Here is an 18,049-nt window from a genome sequence, read left to right as displayed (position 1 = left end):
TTCATTGTGGTTTTATTGCATTTTTCATAGCTAAAAATGCTGAACTTTCTTCATGTTTGTACCATCTATGCAGCCTCAGTGAAATGTCTTCATTTTTTGCTTTCTACTTAATTGTACTGTTTCACTTTTACTGCTGAATTTTAAGACTTCTTTAGGTATTCTAGATGAGTGTTTTGCAAATACTGTCTCATCTTTTCATCCTTTCATAGACCTCCTGGAAAGTAAAAGATTTTGATGAGGCCCAATTTATCATTTTTATTTTGTTTTGTTTTAGTGTCCTAAGGCCCTTCAAGCCTAAAGACTTTCTCATGTTATCCTCTAAAGAGATTTTTTAGTCTGAGGCTTTAAATCAAGTCAATTTAGAGATTATTTTTGTATAATGTTCACTGTTACATTGATTTTTTTTTTCTTTTTTACCTGTAGATACCCAGTAACTCCAGTACTATTATTTGAAGACTATCCTTGCTCCACTGAGTTAAGTTTTCACTCTTCATCAAAAGCCAGTTATTCAGGCCAGGGATATAGTTCAGTGGCACAGTGCCTGCCTGGCAAGCTCAAGGTCCTGAGTTCGATCCCCGGTACCCACACACACACACACACACACACACAAAAAGTCAGTCGTACTTGTACAAGGCTAGTTTATTTTGTTACTTTATCTCCTTTATTAACCATACTGACTCTACATTTTCACCTTTAGTTTCCTTTAAAATTTCTAATATAAGCCAGGTGTTGTGGCACACACCTGTAATCCCAGTACTTAGGAGGCTGAGGCAGGAGGATCGGTGTGAGTTTGAGACCAGCCTGGGCTACTGAGAGTTCAAGGCCAGCCTGAACTGCATATCGAGACCTTGTCTCAAAAAGACAAAAAATAAAATAAAATAATTTCTAATATACCTTTAGACTTTACACTTTCATATAATGTCACTTCACACACCTACAGCATAAGAGCTTTTTAATAATACCTTTTGGCCTTTTTGCCATATCTTTCTACATCTATAATAAACCTCACAATATATTACTATTTTAAGCACTTTACCTTTCAAAGAGATTTATAGAATAACAGCTTTAACACTATAGTTGCCCTATCTAGAAATCTTTATGTACCAGATTTCCCTCTAGTATTGTCTTCCTTCAACATGAACAGCTTGAAGGAAGATGACATTAAGTTTTTAAGCTCTTAGACCAAAGCAGCCTTTAGGACTAATTTTTCCCCCCGTGCAGAGGCATTCTCTGAATACTTTGCCCAGTGGAGCTCTCCACTATGGCTGGTGGGAACATGGGCACTGGGCAACTCCAGTGATGGCCCTGGCCCCAGCCGGGCCTTCCTGGCAGCTCTGTCCCTGCCCTCCAGGAGTGGGATCACAGGCATGCTGCGATCTGATGCTGTTTTTCAACATCTAAACTTGCCTCATGTTTTGTCCAGATTTCAACTGAAATACTGGGAGAGTAGATGTCATCCCTTTACTCCATCATGGCCAGAGAAAGAAGGAAGTTGGTCTTTCAATGTTTTGTGTGTTTTTGTTTTTTTGTCTTTTTGAGACAGGGTCTTGCTATGCAGTTCAGGCTGGCCTTGAGTTCACTTTGTAGCCCAGGCTGGTCTCGAACTCACAACAATCCTGCCTCAGCCTCCCGAGTGCTGGGATTACAGGTGTGTGCCACCACGGCCGGCTTGCTTTTTTTTTTTTTAAATAGAAGAAGGATCCAATTGAATGAATAATGGAATAGTATACATTAAGAAATGTCCTCACAAACATAATAAAATATATGCACTAATTATAGTGTTGAGAATTATTTTGTGTAGTAAGCTCATAAAAACGACATGTTTGACAATACTTGCTGGAACTTAAAATTTATCTCAGTACATGTGTAGAGAGCTTTTTGGTTACCAGAGGACAAAATAACCTCAGGTCTCTGCTATCCACACGTTCATTCACTTTGAGGACAAAGAAAATCTGCTCAGAGCCCTGTTTTAGGTTGGCTTCACATCCCCCTGCACCATCATCAGCATCTTTCTTCTCCAACGCAGTCTGGCTCTACAGAAATCCTGAAAAAACAGGTTGAAGGGGAAAGCTAGAAGTCTCAGGGTCTATCCTTTTCTCACATGAATTTCAATTGCAATAAGTGTGATGAAATTCAAAGATGGTCAGGTCAGAACTGACCGGATGGGAAGAGAAAGGAGATGGCTGAGACGGAGATGCAGAGACAGATGACATCCATGCTGGAAGTGGAATCACAAAATTTTCATTACTGTTAGAATATATCACAACCTTTCAAAACTTGAAGTAAGACAGAGTCTCTATTTATATTTGATTAGACAACAAACATACTACCAAATACTGACTCATGAAATCTGTTCTGAACATACCCTTCATTTTTTCCTTCCCATGAGATGCATCATCAAATATAGCTTCTTAAAGAAAAAAGAGAAGTGACAGCAATGCCCAGTTTCTGAAAGTCTCACTTTCACCCGTGGCCCACAGCTCTGGAGGACCTAGAGATCAGCACTGTATCATCTCAGTTTTTTCTTTCCAGGACACCCTGAAACAGATGTTAGAAAACACAGAGTACAGAAGCATTCTGTTCAATTTATTCTGTTCTCTGATTCAAACTTAGATCTGTTTCACTCCAAGCCCCGTGGATCTTAGGTCTCTCTAGAGAAGTCACTGCATTCTTGAGCCACAAGAAATCTTTACTTAACCATGAAGCAGCACTTTGTCATCTAAAGCAGCTACAGGTGGCCAGTAGAGCATCAAATGTCAGTTGGCAAGCAGGACAGCTCATGATTACAGCCTCCTGCAACAGCTCTCACTTATTCAGAACTCCTGTGGGTCGAGGCTCTGTGCAAAACTGTTCCCTTGCACTATGTCCTATGTGGAAGAAGTCAAGGTTTTTATTCCCGTTTTATAAATGAGCACACAGAAAATCTAAGTGGCTTGTCAGTTGCTCACAAATAGCTCTCGTTCATCTTTAAACACAATGACCGACGGTATTTTCTGCTCATTTTGGCTGGAGTCTTAGATCTCTACATACCAGATGGCAAGACACTCAGCTTTCTGACCAAGGGATAGCTAATCTCATAAATGGGGAAATGCATACTTTGAAGGCAGATTAGAAGATGAAAATGTTGACATACAAGGCAGAATTACAGAGAGGAAGTAACTCGCCCATGGTCTCACGAAAGCAGGACTGAAACCCACATCTGTCTTAGCTTTGGTGTCCATGCCAAAAAAGCAGGGGGCGTGTTGGGGGGGCAGTGTAACCTAGGCCGAGCAGATATGGGCCCAGATCGGGCTGGGGGGAGGGGGGGCTCTTGGGGCACCTCTCCGCCAGGTCGTATCACGCGCACGAGTAATGTCACGCGACGACAGTGAACACCTGCACAAGGGCCACGGGGCAGCGCAGCGTTAGGGGTTAGACGCCCATCCCTGAGTCCAGACTCTGGCAGCCACCAAACCCAATACAGCTGTAAAAGGTAGCATGTTGCGGCGCCACAGAAGTGGAAGCCTCACGACTAACTCCACCCACGATAGCTGAGACGCGTTTGCCAGTGGTTTAACCACAAATAACCTCCAGTCGCTTTGGGATGCAGACGCTCCAGTCCCTCTGATTACTTCCGGGGAACCCTGGGTGACGCCACGGCAAGCCGGAAGTAGAAATATCTGCCGCTACGTAGTAGCGGGCCGGAAGTAGTTTCCCAGGGCGCCGCCATGATGGATTGAGCCTGAACGTCGCGGGCTGATTGTCGCTCTGAGACCGGAAGAGCGAGTCAGTGAGGGCTGGCTAGGCCCCGCCTTGACAACCGGTACCGGAAAAGGCGGGTCTCTCCTTGTTCGATCCACAGCGGTACGGAGATGTGAGTAGCAGGAATACCTGTCCTGAACTTGCTGCAGCTGACTCCTCTTACCCGTGATCTGCACTTAGCTCAGGACCCCAGAAGGAAGAACTGTCTTCTCTATTCCGTGGAGACGCGACCCTCAAGATTGACACATCCCCATCTGCGCGTGCCCAGCCCCTGCCCCTGAGCCTTGGAACCGCCCTGTTCCTTGTCTTGGCTATCGCCCAAGTTCTGCCCCGAGGGGCCCAGCCTTCCCCAGGGCTTCCAGAGCATGCCGCTAGTCCCACCCCAGGATTCTCAGACCACAAGGTCTTACGTGTCATCTCTAGGACCCATCCTCAGGCCCCATCTCTAAAACTTTATGGTCAAGAGATTCTTTACCAGAACCCAAGTCCCCACCTCTTGGACCTCTAAACCTCATTTGTAGGACCCTCAAACTCATTTAAATCTCCCAGTCTCTCTCCCTAGAGCTATAGATCTTACTTCTAAGGCCCTAAGTCTTTTTTGTGCATTCTGTGAACTCCAACATAATTAAGGCCTGCCTTAAAGTATTCAGACCTTGGTATAGGACATACATTGTCTCTCCAGAAGCTCTCACCCTATTCCACAGTTCCCAGGGCTCAGGTCTCACCTCTGCCCTTCCCTTTCCCATCCCCAAATCCGTCCCCCACTCTTAATCCTATCTAGACCTAGATCAGACCTTCCTTTCTTGCCTGCTGTCCGAAATTATTCTCAGCCTACTTTGTCCCACAGGCAGGCGGCCCTGGAAATCACTGCTCGCTACTGTGGCCGGGAGCTGGATCAGTATGGCCAGTGTGTGGCAGCAAAACCCGAGTCATGGCAGCGGGACTGTCACTACCTTAAGATGAGCATTGCCCGGTGCACGTCCGCCCAGTGAGTGTGGGCAAGTATAGATTGGTTGGGACGTGAGATGGGAAGTGGACAATGGAGTAGCAGTGTTCCTGGGTCTGAAATGCCCTCTCCCTACAGCCCAATCATCCGCCAGATCCGCCAGGCCTGTGCTGAGCCTTTTGAGGCGTTTGAGGAGTGTCTTCGGCAGAATGAGGCAGCAGTGGGAAACTGTGCTGAACACGTGCGCCGTTTCCTGCAGTGTGCTGAGCAGGTGCAGCCGCCACACTCACCCACACCTGTAGAGGTAAAGGAGGCTCATCGGAGCACCATTTCTTTCCCCCTTACAACCTCCTTTCTGGTTGCTCAAGGTAAAGACTTTCAAGCTTTCAGCCCCGCCTTCCCTGCCTACCTTCTGTATGCATCCAGAATCCAGAACGTGGTCACCTGTTGCCACCCTCCTGCATCCCCTGCTTTAGTCCAGCCACTTTCCCTGATCCTTCCTTTGCCAGGATACCTGCCCCCGCGTTCTCCCTCCTTTCCCTGAATCTCTTCTTGCCTCCATGCAGTGGCCTGCAATCTAATCACATTACACATTTCCTTACAATGCTTTAGTGGCTTCCCGTTCACATTAAGAATAAAATCCTAGGTCTTTGCTGAATTTCCTTCTTTTTTTTCCCCAAAGCTGACTTCATCTACCTCCCTCCTTATGCACTCTCTCCCTTGCACTGCTTTTCAGCTGGACTGACAGAGGGAGTGGGATGGAGTTGGCAAAAAAAAAAAAAAAAAATACCCTTTTTAACATATACAGTTTATCGGAGATAGTGAAGAGAAACACTCCTTTAGATGTTTAGTGCCTCTTCCTTTGGACTGTGAACAACAAAGAAAAAGATATCTTTCATCAGCCCTCTCTGAGCATCCTCCCCTGTGGCCCTTCTCTGTCCCTGCAATCCTGTCTTCTCTTGAACCACCAGACCAGCCTTCTCCCAGGTCTCCATGCTCTGTCTTATTTTCAGGCCTTTCCCTGTGACAGTCCCAGAATGATTTGAAAAGAAGTCTGACCATGCTCTGCTTCTACTTAGCGACCTTTCCGAGGCTCTCACTTCCACCAGGCCAGCTCTCAACTTCAGCACGACCTGGAGCCCCAGTGACCTGTGGCCCCACCTCTCCTTGAGTTCTCCCTCAGGCTCCACATTCCTGCCCCAGTGAATGTGCAGTTATGCATTTCTGTCCTGCTTCTGTCGGGCTCTTTCTGTCTGCATGGGCTGCTCTTCCTGCATGGGTTGTCCATCTGGCTGATTTTTACTTCAGCTTACATGGTGCTTCTCTCAGAAAACTTCTGCTAGTACCCTACTGCCAGGCTCCCAAGGTCAATGAGCTCTGATCATGACCCACATCCTACTGCTGCGCTAGTATCTCCTGCTTTAGGGGAGCTGTTGGTGGAAGGTTGAGGAGCTGCCTTTCTAATCAGGTCCAGTCATCACTGCTTCTTTTTTAGATGGAGGTAAATGACAGGTTCAGACTGGCCAGCCAGATTTTTAATTCTCAGAAAACATTCAGTAATGATCACATGCTATCCACACTGGCTTCCTGGCCATCTGTTAGGAACATTTCTTCCTTTTTGCTTTCTTTCTCTTTCTTCCTTTCTTTCCCACTTTTTTTTGTCCCCACACAGGATCTTGCTGTGTAGTTCAGGCTAGCCTTGAACTCACTCTGTAGCTCAGACTGGCTTCAAACTCTTGGTAATCCTCGTATCTCAGCCTCCTGAGTGCTGGGATTATAAGCATGCACCATCACACCCAGCTTTCCTTTCTCCCCCCACCCCAGACAGGGTGTCACTATGTAGTTCCGGCTGGCCTTGACTCACTGTGTAAGCCAGGATGACCTCAAACTTGTAGTGATCCTCCTGCTTCAGCTTCCTGAGGGTGGAGATTACAGGGCTGTTCCACCGTGCCCAGACTTTCTTTTTTTTAATGTAATGGGGATTGAACCGAGGGCCTCATTCTACCACTTACCTACATCTCCAACCTTTTTTTAAAAAATAACTTTATTTTGAGGCAGGGTCCTCTAAGTTGTCCAGGCTTGCCTGGAACTAGCAATTCTCCTGCCTCAGCCTCCCCAGTAGCTGGAATTAGAGGCGTGCACCACCATACCCAGCAGGAACATTTCTTCTTAGTGTTTTGGGCATCTGAACAGAAAAGGCTCCTCTCTCCCATTTTAAGGCCCATTGTTCCCTCATTTTCTGGACAAGCAGCCAGCTTCTCTGTGGTCTCCCTATGGCCACCCTACCCCCATAGTTTCTTTTCCTTGGCAGCCAAACAAACTTCTAAAAATGGAAATTAGGCCACATGTCTCCCTTTGAAAACCTCATAGATCTCTGGCTCACTCAGAGTTCCTCTCACTGACCTCCTCCTTCCTGGTAAGGGCATCGCAGTTACAACGTCTCCCCTTCCCCGGGCACTAAACTCCAGCCTCCTTTGTTCTCATTGGCACAGCAGCAGACAGACACGCTCGTCTCAGGCACCGGGACAGAAGGGCTTTTGGAGCGTCTCATGTCTGCGTAGCTGACAGTTTAAAGAGCTGCATGTTCCTGCTCTCCACCTTAGTATAAACACTACAGGGCATTTCTCACCATTGACATATCTTTGTTCATTTCTTGTATCCCTCCCTGCTCAAATGGAAGCCCCTCTTTTTTTTTTCCCCCAGTACCAGGAATCGAACTCATGACCTCGCGCTTCCCAGGCAGGCACTGTGCTGCTGAGCTAAATCCCCAGCTCCTGGACTCCCCTCTTGAATCCCAGATTTTTGCCTGCTGAATTTCCAATACCAGTAACAGTGCTGGGCCGGTGCCTCCATAGACGGTACCTTCTCCATGACAGTGTACCATACCGGGCTTGTTTTCATGGCAGATGGCAAGGTCATTGCCTGGCATCCTTTGCCTCTGGGGCATCCTCTGCTGTGTCTGCAGGATCGCCCCGCAGTGGCGCAGGGCAGGCACAGGAGAGGTGCCTGAAGGTGTTGATGTGTTTTCTCCACAGACTCAGCCACTTCCTGCCTCCTGAGGACTCCGTTGACTTCAGGAAGACTGGACACGAGTGACTGGCCTCTTGATCCCCCTACCCTCTGCAGAGCCCTGAGGGCCCGCACCGTGGGCCTGGCTTCCCTGGACTTTAGGACTCCCAATAAATAAAGACTGTGCACTGGGCTTTGGTTTCTGCTGTTAGCACCTGAGCAGAAACCCTGGTCTTCTGTCCTCCAGCTTCAAGTGAACCTCAGAAGGGCCGGGGAGGGGACGAGATGTGCAGTCTTTTCACTGGGGTTACCCGAACCGCTCCTTGTTAGCAGTGCTAGGCAGCCATTCCCTGTCTACTGCTGCCTGTGCGTGGAGGAGCCTTTGTTCTTCCATTCTAGCACTCACCAAATCTTCATCGAGTTTGCTTGAAGCTTGGGGAGCGGGCAGTGTATAACACACTTCTTTCCCTGATGAATTCAGGACAAGTTGAGCAAAGGATAGCAGGCTTTGGGCAATGGAGATGAAATACTGGCCTTACTGAAAACAGGTGCATGGAACACTGTGTCTTAGAAGTCTGCTGCGCTGGACTTCTCTTCTGTCTTGGTTTCTTACCCTGGGAGCCAAGCCTGAGAATTTGAGTGTAGATAGTATATTTATAGTTTGAGTCAGGAACACTGGTAGGGAGTGGAGAAGAGGGGCAGAGAAAGGCAGCCAATAAAGGGGCATTTTCAAGCTGGTTACCGCTGTGGGACATTGACCCCATTCTACCAGAGCCCCCTGAGAGGCTGTGTAGAGCTGACCTCAGTTGCCCTGTCAAGGGGCGAGGAGATGGCCATGTTTGTCCACCAACTCCCCATCAGTCATTGAAGGCTGTTGTCACGGGCATTGACCCTGTGGCACCCTGGCTTGCCCTCTGCGAACCACATGTGCTCCTGCCATCAGAAGAGAGCGGGAGCAGTGAGTAACAGGACCAAGTGAACACCTTGGCATACAGGAGAGAGGCTGACGGCTCTGGGCAGGTGACTATCTTAGAGTTCACTGTTACTCAGAGCTTCCCTCCTTCAATCCTTCGTGCTATCCCACTCCTAACTATATGGCAGTGTGAGTGACACTGCCTTCCTTCCCCAGAGTTTATAAATAGTGCTGCCTAGCCCTGCTACTGGTCATTGTGGGAACATGTTCTACAGCACCTGGACTTGTCTCTTTCTGGCTGGCATCTGGAATGGACAGACCCCCCTTTTTTTTTTTCAGAGACCAAAGGGTCTACAGAATTGTGGTTTAATGTTGCCCTTGCCTGCATCTGAATTTACTATTCAGACAAGTCGCTTCTCTTGGGCTAACTTTGCCTCTGGAAATTGGAGTAACCATTTGAAACTAAGACTACTCTTTCTTGGAAATAAGAGACAGCCCAACCACTCCCTACCTGTGTTTCTGGACTCTCTCCTGGGGATTAACCTTGAAGACAAAGGGAATTGCTTGTTGGTTTAGGAGTCAGGGTGGACATCCTGTACAGGCAGGATTGCAGGGGTCCCAGCTGTTACCAGAGGAGACAGAAGGAAAGCCAGGTAGTGAAAAGAGGATTGTGATCGGTTCCTACAGTCCTGAAAGTACTGCCTAAGTCGTGGTGGCTTTCTGTGCCCAGCTGCAAGTTTAGCCTGCAGATTTATGGCAATTTTCAGCCCTGCCTACTTTGCTTAAGTGAGCTTGAGTGGAATTCTACTCTGTACAGCATAAAAAAAGTCTAATGAAAACAAAATGGAAATCCAGACTCCATTTAAAATTTAGAGTATCTCCTATATGACATTTTCCAGTAAGCTAGACCAGCCTCCTTATAGGTCTCAGGATCAAGACAGCAATACTGGAATCTTCAAAGATACCACTTTTACAACATTCTATTGGTCAAAGCAGCCATGAGGCCCCCCACACTGATGGAGACCCCACTTCTTGCTAACATTTGGATGCAAGGAATTTATGCCCATATTTAACACAAAACTTCATCATTTCTCCGTCTTCTGTTTTGATGAGTTGTGTTTTTCTAGGAATTTCTTACATTTTCAAATTGCCATGAATTTTGTTCATAATATTGTCATTATCCTAACATCTATTGAGTCTGTAGTAATAGCCCCTTTACTGTTTCTGACATTGGTCATTTGTACCTTCTTCCTTTTTTGTTCTTGATCAACCAGTATAGGTTGATTATTATTTTCACAGAATTAAGTTTTGGCTTTGTTGATGCTACCTTGTGCATTTGAATTTAATTAATTGTCTCATTTTTTAAGTATTCTACTTTCTGCCTTTTTGAAATTAATATTTAGCTCAGTAGTTTAAAGCCTTTTTCTAATATGTGCACTAAAATTTTTCTCAAAGCATGGCTTTCTATTTTGACTTCATTAATCTCAGGTTATTTAGAAATTTAGAATTATATTTCTTAATTGCTAAACATATGGGGCATTTTTCTAGTTATCATGCCTAATTGCAATTGGTTTGGGAACATATTTTATGTGATTTCAATCTTCTGAAGGTTGTTGAGGCTTTATGGCTTGGCACACGCTCAGTTCCTGTCCATGTGCCATATGCGCTTGAATCATAACCCTGAGCTCATAATGCATCGTCTCTGCTTGGCAACCTGAGACAAGGAATTGGGAGACGATCCCAGAAAGCATGGGTAGGACAGTGGGAAGTGAGATGGGGAAAGAAAGCAGCATATAAAGAGTGGATCCTTGGGCTGGGGATATAGCTCAGTGGCACAAGTGCCTGCCTGGCAAGCCCAAGGACCTGAGTTCGATTCCTGGTACAAAAAAAAAAAAAAGAAAAAGCGGATCCTCAAGCAGATTACCACTGTGGGCAACAGCTCAGTTCTCTAGGGAGCTCTGGGAAATTGGAGAACGTAGGATGGGGCGAGGGTACTTAGGCATTCATCACCATCAGTCATTGGGTCGAGGGCTACTTGACCGGGCTTTTATTCCTTGCTACTTTCTGCTTGCTGTACATGTACAGGCAGAGTGGGCTCTGGAGGAGAAAAGTTTACCTGCAAGAGCCGCTGCCTGCCTTCCTGTCACCTGCTGGCCTCACTTCAGTGGGAGCCACTCTCCTGGCCACCACCCATGCCACAGCCGCCATCGCCTCAGCCTGCCATGGCTGCCTCCGTGGCAGCCACCATCGTCCTAACCACCTTTCCTGCTTGGCACAGCTGCCACCCACCTCTCTCTTCCACAACCACCACCACTGGCAGAGATGTTAAAAGTACAAGAAATCTTTCAAAATTCCTAACTCACTTCACAAAGTGGCTACACCCAGCCAAGCGGGCCAGCTAAAAGTGGTGGGCATGAAGGGTGGATGGGGGGTTACTGGGAACAGTGCAGGGACAGATGGCAGTGCTGGGGATGTGGGCAGAGGCCGAAGTGGCTGCGTGAACTAAAGACACTCAGGATTCAGGAAGACTGTGTCAGTCACCGGAGTAGGGTGTGAGCAGAAAGCAGCGAACGTCGCTGCGCGTCTCCATTCCACCACTGGTACCCTGCACGCTGTGATGGAGCATTTTGTGGTTGCTATTGAACATACTGACTTCGTTGGAAGACACAATCATTATATTTCAACCAGCACTTTATGGGTGATGAACTAGGTACTAACGCCATCAAACAATTTCAGACAGAAGTATTAAAGTAGAAGTCAATTTCTTTAAGAAAATTACACGCTTAAAAGAAAGTAGTTGGCTTCTACCACAAAGTGTTGCTTTCAAAAAGTGCTATTTTTTGGGAGTGGTGGTGCACACCTGCAGTCCCAGCTACTTGAGAAGCGGACGCAGGAGGATCACAAGTTTGAGCCCAACCTGGGCAAATGAGTGACTTAGCAAGAGCGTGTCTCAGCGTTTTAAAAGGCTGGAGATACAGCTCAGTTGTAGAGTACACCTGGGTTTAATCTCCAGTATTGCAAAAGCAGATAGTTAAATAAATTTTTAAAAGGGAAAATCTTGATGCATCAGCCTCCCTAATTCTCAGATTATGGGCGTGCGCCACCATCCCCAGATCCTTTTCTCACCAGAAATCCCAAGCATCCCGTGTTCAGTGTTCTTGTTGAGAGGATGTTTGGCTGGGTGGAATCACATTTGACTGACAGCAGGAACCAATGTAGCAAGGGCTTGATGAGAGCGGAACAAGTGTCAAATGAATTTCATGTGATGAACCTCATTAAACGCCTCTGCACATTTTGAGAAAATGGAAAAAGTGATCAAAATAGACGTTGAAAGCCTCAGTCTCACAGTTAAATAAATCACATTCCTTTTAGCAATGTTTTGTTTGAAAGTATCCAGGACAGTTGGCAAATAAGATCTTTTCATCTTCTTTAGTAAGAAGATCATTGCCAACGGCATTTGACAATATCTACATTTGCCTGCCAAATATGTAGGTAAATAAGCAAAGGCTAGAATTTGTTTTTCCTGTATTGTGAATTGAACTCAGGGCTCCCTCATGCTAAGCAATCACTCCAGTACTGAGCTACACCCCCAGTCCCCCCTCCCTTTTTTATCATGAGATGGTCTCACTAAGTTGCTGAGGCTGGCCTTACACCTGCAATCCTGCCTCAGCCTCCTGGGATTTCAGGACGGGATTTCAGGCATGCTCCACCACACCCAGCACACAGGGCGGTTTCCACCTGCACACCAGCAATCTTTTGTGTTATGTTCTTTGAAGTGTCATGACAATCTTCTCTGGACTGCAGAAAATGATTTGAACTCTGTTTTCCAAATCTGAGTGTCTAAGAGCTGGAGCGACCCAGTACAGTTGCTACTATTGTTCAGTTTTGAAGGCTGATCCTTGGTAAGACCTGACAAACTGAGCTTTGTACTATAAGGGGCCAACACATCTCTTCTTAGAATGTCTCCCTTTTTTTTATCCCCTGGACATTGAGTTGCAATGTGTATTTGTGTAACGCATGTGTTTTGTACGGTGTCTGCAAACTAATTCAGCAGCTGTTTTCCTTTCTTTCTTTCTTTCTTTTGCCTTTTTTTGGGGGTACCGGAGATTGAACCCAGGTCTTCACACTGAGCTACATCCTCAGCCCCATCCCCACTTTAAAAAATATTTTATTTTGAAATACAGTCTCACTAAGTTGCCCAGGCTGAGCTCAAACTCATGATCCTCCTGCCTCTGCCTCCTAGAGTCCTGGGATTACAGATGTGTTCTACCACCCCTGGCTGCAGCTACTATTTTTGATGGAGCATCAGTGTCCTTGTGGGAGATAAAAAACAAAAAAAACAAACAACAAACAAAAAACAACCAGGGCTGGGGATTTAGCTCAGCGGCATAGTGCCTGCCTGGCAAGCGGGAGGTTGTGAATTCAATTTCCGGTACTGGGAAAAAAAACAAAAAACCAACCAACCAGCAAACAAACAAAAAACAACCACACACAATAGAAACAAAAACCACCAAAAGAAACAAAAACTACCAAAAAACAAAACAACAACGACAAAAATGCCAACCCACTGTTAATTGACTTAGAAGTACTTGGCCATCTCAACTTGAAGTCATGAGATTGAGTCTCCATACGTGCTTTCCAATACCCCTCTTCACCACGCACTAGCCCACGTTCTTTTCTGTATGCCATGCAGCCTGAGCTGATTTGGTTACTCTCCCCATCCACTTACATGAGTCCTTCCACTTCTCACTAAGACAACAGGACCATTTAGTCTGTGTTTGCAGTAAAGTCTGCTCACGCCGGCACTGGAATTGGTAGCATTCGCTTTTCCACCACCTGCACTCTTTAAAAAATGGTCATGAGATTCCCAATGTTAAACATTAAACCAACACTGTCTGGATACAAAGCGCAGCAGTTCATGCGCACAGTTGACACACAGCTTCAAAGTACTTAAAGTTGCACTCTTATGTTACATCCTTCAGAAGCATGCTGCAGTGGATGATTCACTATTGTGAGTCACAAAGTGTGGCTCAGAGCAAAGTAGCAACCCAGACTTGAAAAGTAGTCAATTTCTGACATTTAATCTCCACTCAGACTTCCCCACCAGACCCACACTTGATACCACCCTCCCACCTATCAGCTTTGCTTCGATGTCTTAAGGCTCCTCAGTCTTGCTGTTGGTGTTGCTCCAAAAGAGCTCCACCTTCAGCTTCCCTAAGTCAGGCCGTTCCATTCTTCCAGCTGCTCAGACAAAGACTTGGGGCCCGTTGTCCACCACATTAGGAAATCCTGTGGCTCCATTTTCTAAACACACCCGTGATGCACCTGCTCCTCACCACCTCCCTGGTACCAAATCACTGAGTTTCTGTGGCACTCTCCCCCGACCGCCCTTGTCCTCAGTCTGATGGCCAGAGGTCTCTCTCGTGAACCTAAGTCAGAAGATGGAACACTTCTCTCTCTAAAAGTCTACAAAGACAAATCTCAGCGCAGCAGCCAGAGTCCTTACGATGACCTTCAAAGCCCGATGCAGTTGGACCCCTTGTTCATCCTCACTTCTCTGACCTCATTTCCTTCCAGGCTCCCAGCTCTCCTTCCTTCTCTTTGAACACTGACCTTGGTCCTGCCTCAGGGTCTTTGCATAACTGTTCTGCTGAGGACCCTTTTCCCCTTAAACAAGGGGTTAACACTGTCGCCTCCAAGTCTTTGTGCACATGTTAAGCTTCTCACTAGCCTGCTTACACAGCAGCTGCTCCAGCCCTGCACTTGTGGCGATCCAGACCTGACTCTGCCCTGCCTCCTCATCGTCACATGCTATCTAAGGCACTGGGCTATTAGCTTTATTATCTGTCTCACCACTGGACTGGCTTCACAAGTGCAGGCACCTTTGTCTTTTTGTTCACTAGTATATCCAAAACATTTAGCATTGTGTCCGGCACATGGTAGGTGCTCAGTAAGTATTTGTGATGAGTGAAGGATGTGGGTGCCGTGTTCTTTTCAGGTTCCAACATGGGAAGTGAGCTGCAGCTGGTGTGGTGTGGTAAGAAGACGCCAGAAATGTGTCATTAGGTAGTACAGAGTCCTAAGGCTTACTGGTCAACCCCTGCTTTCTCTCTATCCTGCCCTAAGCGGTGCGAGCTGGGTTAATCAACGCTGTACTCCTTGGCAGGGGAGGAAGAGTCATAGGAAATGCAAGTACTGGCCAAGTTCAGAAGACAGCCAGGTCTTCCACAGGTGCTCACCCTATTTGTCTGCCCAACCCAGTAATGCTGTAGCATCCAGAGTCCTGCACACATCAAGCAAATGAAGGAAAAGACAGAACTCTCAGATAATGGGGGCACTCATCAGGGGCCAGCTCTGGAAGTACTTCTAAAAGAACATCACTATTGCCACCCTCAGAATTCATCTTTACCTCACAGCAAGGGTTGCTGGGAAACGTAGCCCAGCTGTGTGCTCTGTAGAAAAGTGAATGAGCATTGGGCATCCTTCCTGCCACCCTAGACACCCCCACAGTCTGGGAAGAATACTCCGTGTGGTAGAATATGTACAGCCGCGGTGGTGACGTGTGTCCAGAACAGGCTTTCTGAAGGGCAATGTGGAGGCACGGAGTTCCATTTGTAGGACTTTGTGCTACAGAGACCTATGTGTGCCCAAGGGAGAATGCACAGGGACACACCCTGTGGCTTTGCTTACAACAGTGAATAACGTGAAATACTGGCCAAATGCTGGTTTGTCTATAAAAGTTGAAACAATGAAATGGATCTTATATTACCATTTTTTTTCTTTTTCTTTTTTTTTTTTTTTGGTTTTTGGTTTTTCTCCGGTACCGGGAACTGAACTCACAACCTTGCGCTTGCCAGGCAGGCGCTTTGCCGGTGAGCTAAATCCCCAGCCCCTTTATATTACCATTTAAACGGGATGCCCAATAAAATGTGAGTCAGAATGCAAGCGTATGGCCTTGGACAGAATTCTTATTTGTAATTAATTTTGAATGTTTTAGATAAGTAGTACTTGCACATGATACATAATTCAACAGGAACAAAGTCTGTCCATTGGAAAGATCCCCTTTCACCCCTGCTCTGGGTCAAATTTTCTGTCCTTGCAGGCAACGAATGTCTCTGGTTTTTGGTATATCCTTCTAGAAACACTTCATTTATATACCAGCAAATGCATAAATATGCAGGCACACTCCCACATGTATATGTGAGTATTTTCATCCCCTCCTTTTTATATAAATGCTAACTTACTATATATGTTGTTCTGCCCTTTCCTTGTCTCATCTAAAAATTTAACTTGGCAATCGTTCATATTATACATAAATAGTTTCTTTGGGGGTTGCTGGGGAGCAAACGTAGGGTCTTGTATATACAAGGCTACAATGCTACAACCCTGGCTCCTCTTTGTTCCTTTTATGGCTACTTAGTTTCTCGTTATATGCATATACAGGTAGAATTATACCTAAAATTAAGTATTTAGTATATGCAAAGGACTATATAAAAAATATTCTCAAACTTTTGACAGGTCGTGCTAAGGGTACCAGTGACCTGCATGTGACTGCAATTTCCTCTCCTCCCCTCTGCAGCCCTTGCAGCCCTTGCAGCCCTGACCAAGACTCTCTCAATGAGCAAACTAGTCAGGCTTCTCAGAGTCCTTTGTTGACCAGGCTTCAGCCTTGGTCTATATGTGGTCCCCGGCCCTTTGCTCTCTGCTGCTGGTTCCCAGCTCTGCTTCCCGCAAAGTGAGTACCTTTCCCCTCCGCATGCCCCTCTGCCATGATGTTTCTGCCTTGGGGCCAGCCAGTCTTGGACTGAAACCTGACCTAAAGCAAGCCTCTCTTCCTTTATGTGGCGGGTGTTGGTATTTCGTATCCACAAAAGAAGGCTGACAGATACAATCAGAATCCCCAGCCCTTGATATCTGCTAAAGTTCCTCATCTTCCACTTTGGTATTTACACCCTTGCTCTGCCTTGTTAGGTCAGTTTTAACAACGATCTTCCTACCCTTGAGGTTTGCCTGTAGTCATTTCTCACCCCGACTCCCTTACTCTGCTCATTGGCTATAAACTCCCACTTATCCATATATTGAGTTGAGCTCAGTCTCTCCTCATGTAATATAATATTCCAATTGCAAGAGTTTTGAATAGATTTTGGTCTTTTTTCCTGTTTGAATATCAGAACAATTTTTTTCTTCAACACCTCTTCTATGGCTTCTCAGCCTTTTGGCTAAGATCAAGTGTATCATTTGCTCTTATCAGTTTAACACTCCTCATCACCTGAAACCTTCCTTGTCTTTTTTTTGGTCTTTTTGAGACAGGGTCTTGCTATGCAGTTCAGGCTGGCCTTGAGTTCACTTTGTAGCCCAGGCTGGTCTTGAACTCACAACGATCCTCCTGCCTCAGCTTCCCACGTGCTGGGATTGCAGGCGTGCACCACCACGCCTGGCTTGTCTTTTTTATTGAACCTAGGGCCTTTGCACTGAGCTACATCTTCAGCCCTTTTTTATTTTGAAACAGGTTTTCCCTAAGTCAGCGAAGTTGCCCAGGCTGAGCTACAACTTGTGATTTTCCTGCCTCAGCCTCCCAGAATGCAAGGATTATAGGTGTACCGTGTAGCCATCATGCCTGGGTTCCCTTGTCTTTCTTGATGCATGCTCTGCATGTTTCCTCTTTCCTGCCTGGCTGTTCCCCCACCATCTCCCACCCGGGGACTACATGGTGAAACTAATTCTGCCTTAAGCTGGGCCTCTTCTTATCTTCTACTTTGGGCAGTGATCTCATTTATAGAGACTATTTCAAAAAAACAGTGGTCCACAAGTGGTTGTCACCAGCCCAATCCTCTCTGCCGTGGGCTCCCACTTGCCAGTGTGGTTCTGTGCTTGGATTTATCAAAGAGAGCACCCAACCCCAACAAGTTCCAGACTGAAGCCTTCCTCTTCCTTCTCTGTATGTCCTTTGGCCACCATGCTGTTTCTCCCATTGTATCTTGGTGAGAGACAGCTCTTGCTGTCAGTGGCCCAAGGAGCTCAGTTAATTCCTACCCAGTATTTGGACCCAAGCTCAGCCAGGAGTTCCTTTGAGAGCCCTTCCCCTCCATGCTTGCCTCCGTGGGCCAGCTTCCCCTTCCACGTGTGGTCCCAGCACCCCCATAAAATCCTTCCACGTGGCCACAGTTGAATGAGGAGTTGTCAGATTCCAGTGAGAGACACTGCAAAATGAGTGTCCTGTATTCTTCAAAAATGTCAGGTCATGAGAGACAGGAAAGGTCCAGGGAACAGTACTCGCCTAAAAGAGACCAAGGAGACGTGGTCCTTGCTTTAGCCAGCTCTGAAAGCCATTGCTAGGACTGTTGGGGATATTTCAGTATGGACTGCATATTATACATTGGTAACGTGCTCGTGTTAAATGTCGTGAGTTTGATAATCAAACTGAGTTAATAGAAATGAAT

General features: G+C 46.4%; 1 protein-coding gene across 1 annotated transcript; it reads left to right on the top strand.

The window, feature by feature from the left end:
• Positions 1-3,674: 3,674 nt before the first annotated feature.
• On the top strand, positions 3,675-7,889 carry Chchd5 (coiled-coil-helix-coiled-coil-helix domain containing 5). Its single transcript, XM_005400600.2, has 4 exons — positions 3,675-3,853; positions 4,589-4,729; positions 4,826-4,991; positions 7,723-7,889. Coding segments are annotated over exons 1-4 (333 nt in total). The 5' UTR covers positions 3,675-3,851; the 3' UTR covers positions 7,747-7,889.
• Positions 7,890-18,049: the final 10,160 nt, after the last annotated feature.

Source organism: Chinchilla lanigera, unplaced genomic scaffold, assembly GCF_000276665.1.
Source record: "Chinchilla lanigera isolate Chin_1 unplaced genomic scaffold, ChiLan1.0 scaffold00069, whole genome shotgun sequence".
Classification (NCBI taxonomy): Eukaryota; Metazoa; Chordata; class Mammalia; order Rodentia; family Chinchillidae; genus Chinchilla; species Chinchilla lanigera.
The sequence above is the reverse complement of the archived record's forward strand: the minus strand, read 5'-3'. Positions and strand labels throughout refer to the sequence as shown.

What these genes read in the sequence shown, in the direction of transcription:
- Chchd5 (XM_005400600.2), top strand. An exon ending in GCCCGGTGCACGTCCGCCCA is followed by an intron (nt 4,730 to 4,825) that starts GTGAGTGTGGGC and finishes CTCTCCCTACAG; the next exon opens with CCCAATCATCCGCCAGATCC. An exon ending in ACTCACCCACACCTGTAGAG is followed by an intron (nt 4,992 to 7,722) that starts GTAAAGGAGGCT and finishes TTTTCTCCACAG; the next exon opens with ACTCAGCCACTTCCTGCCTC.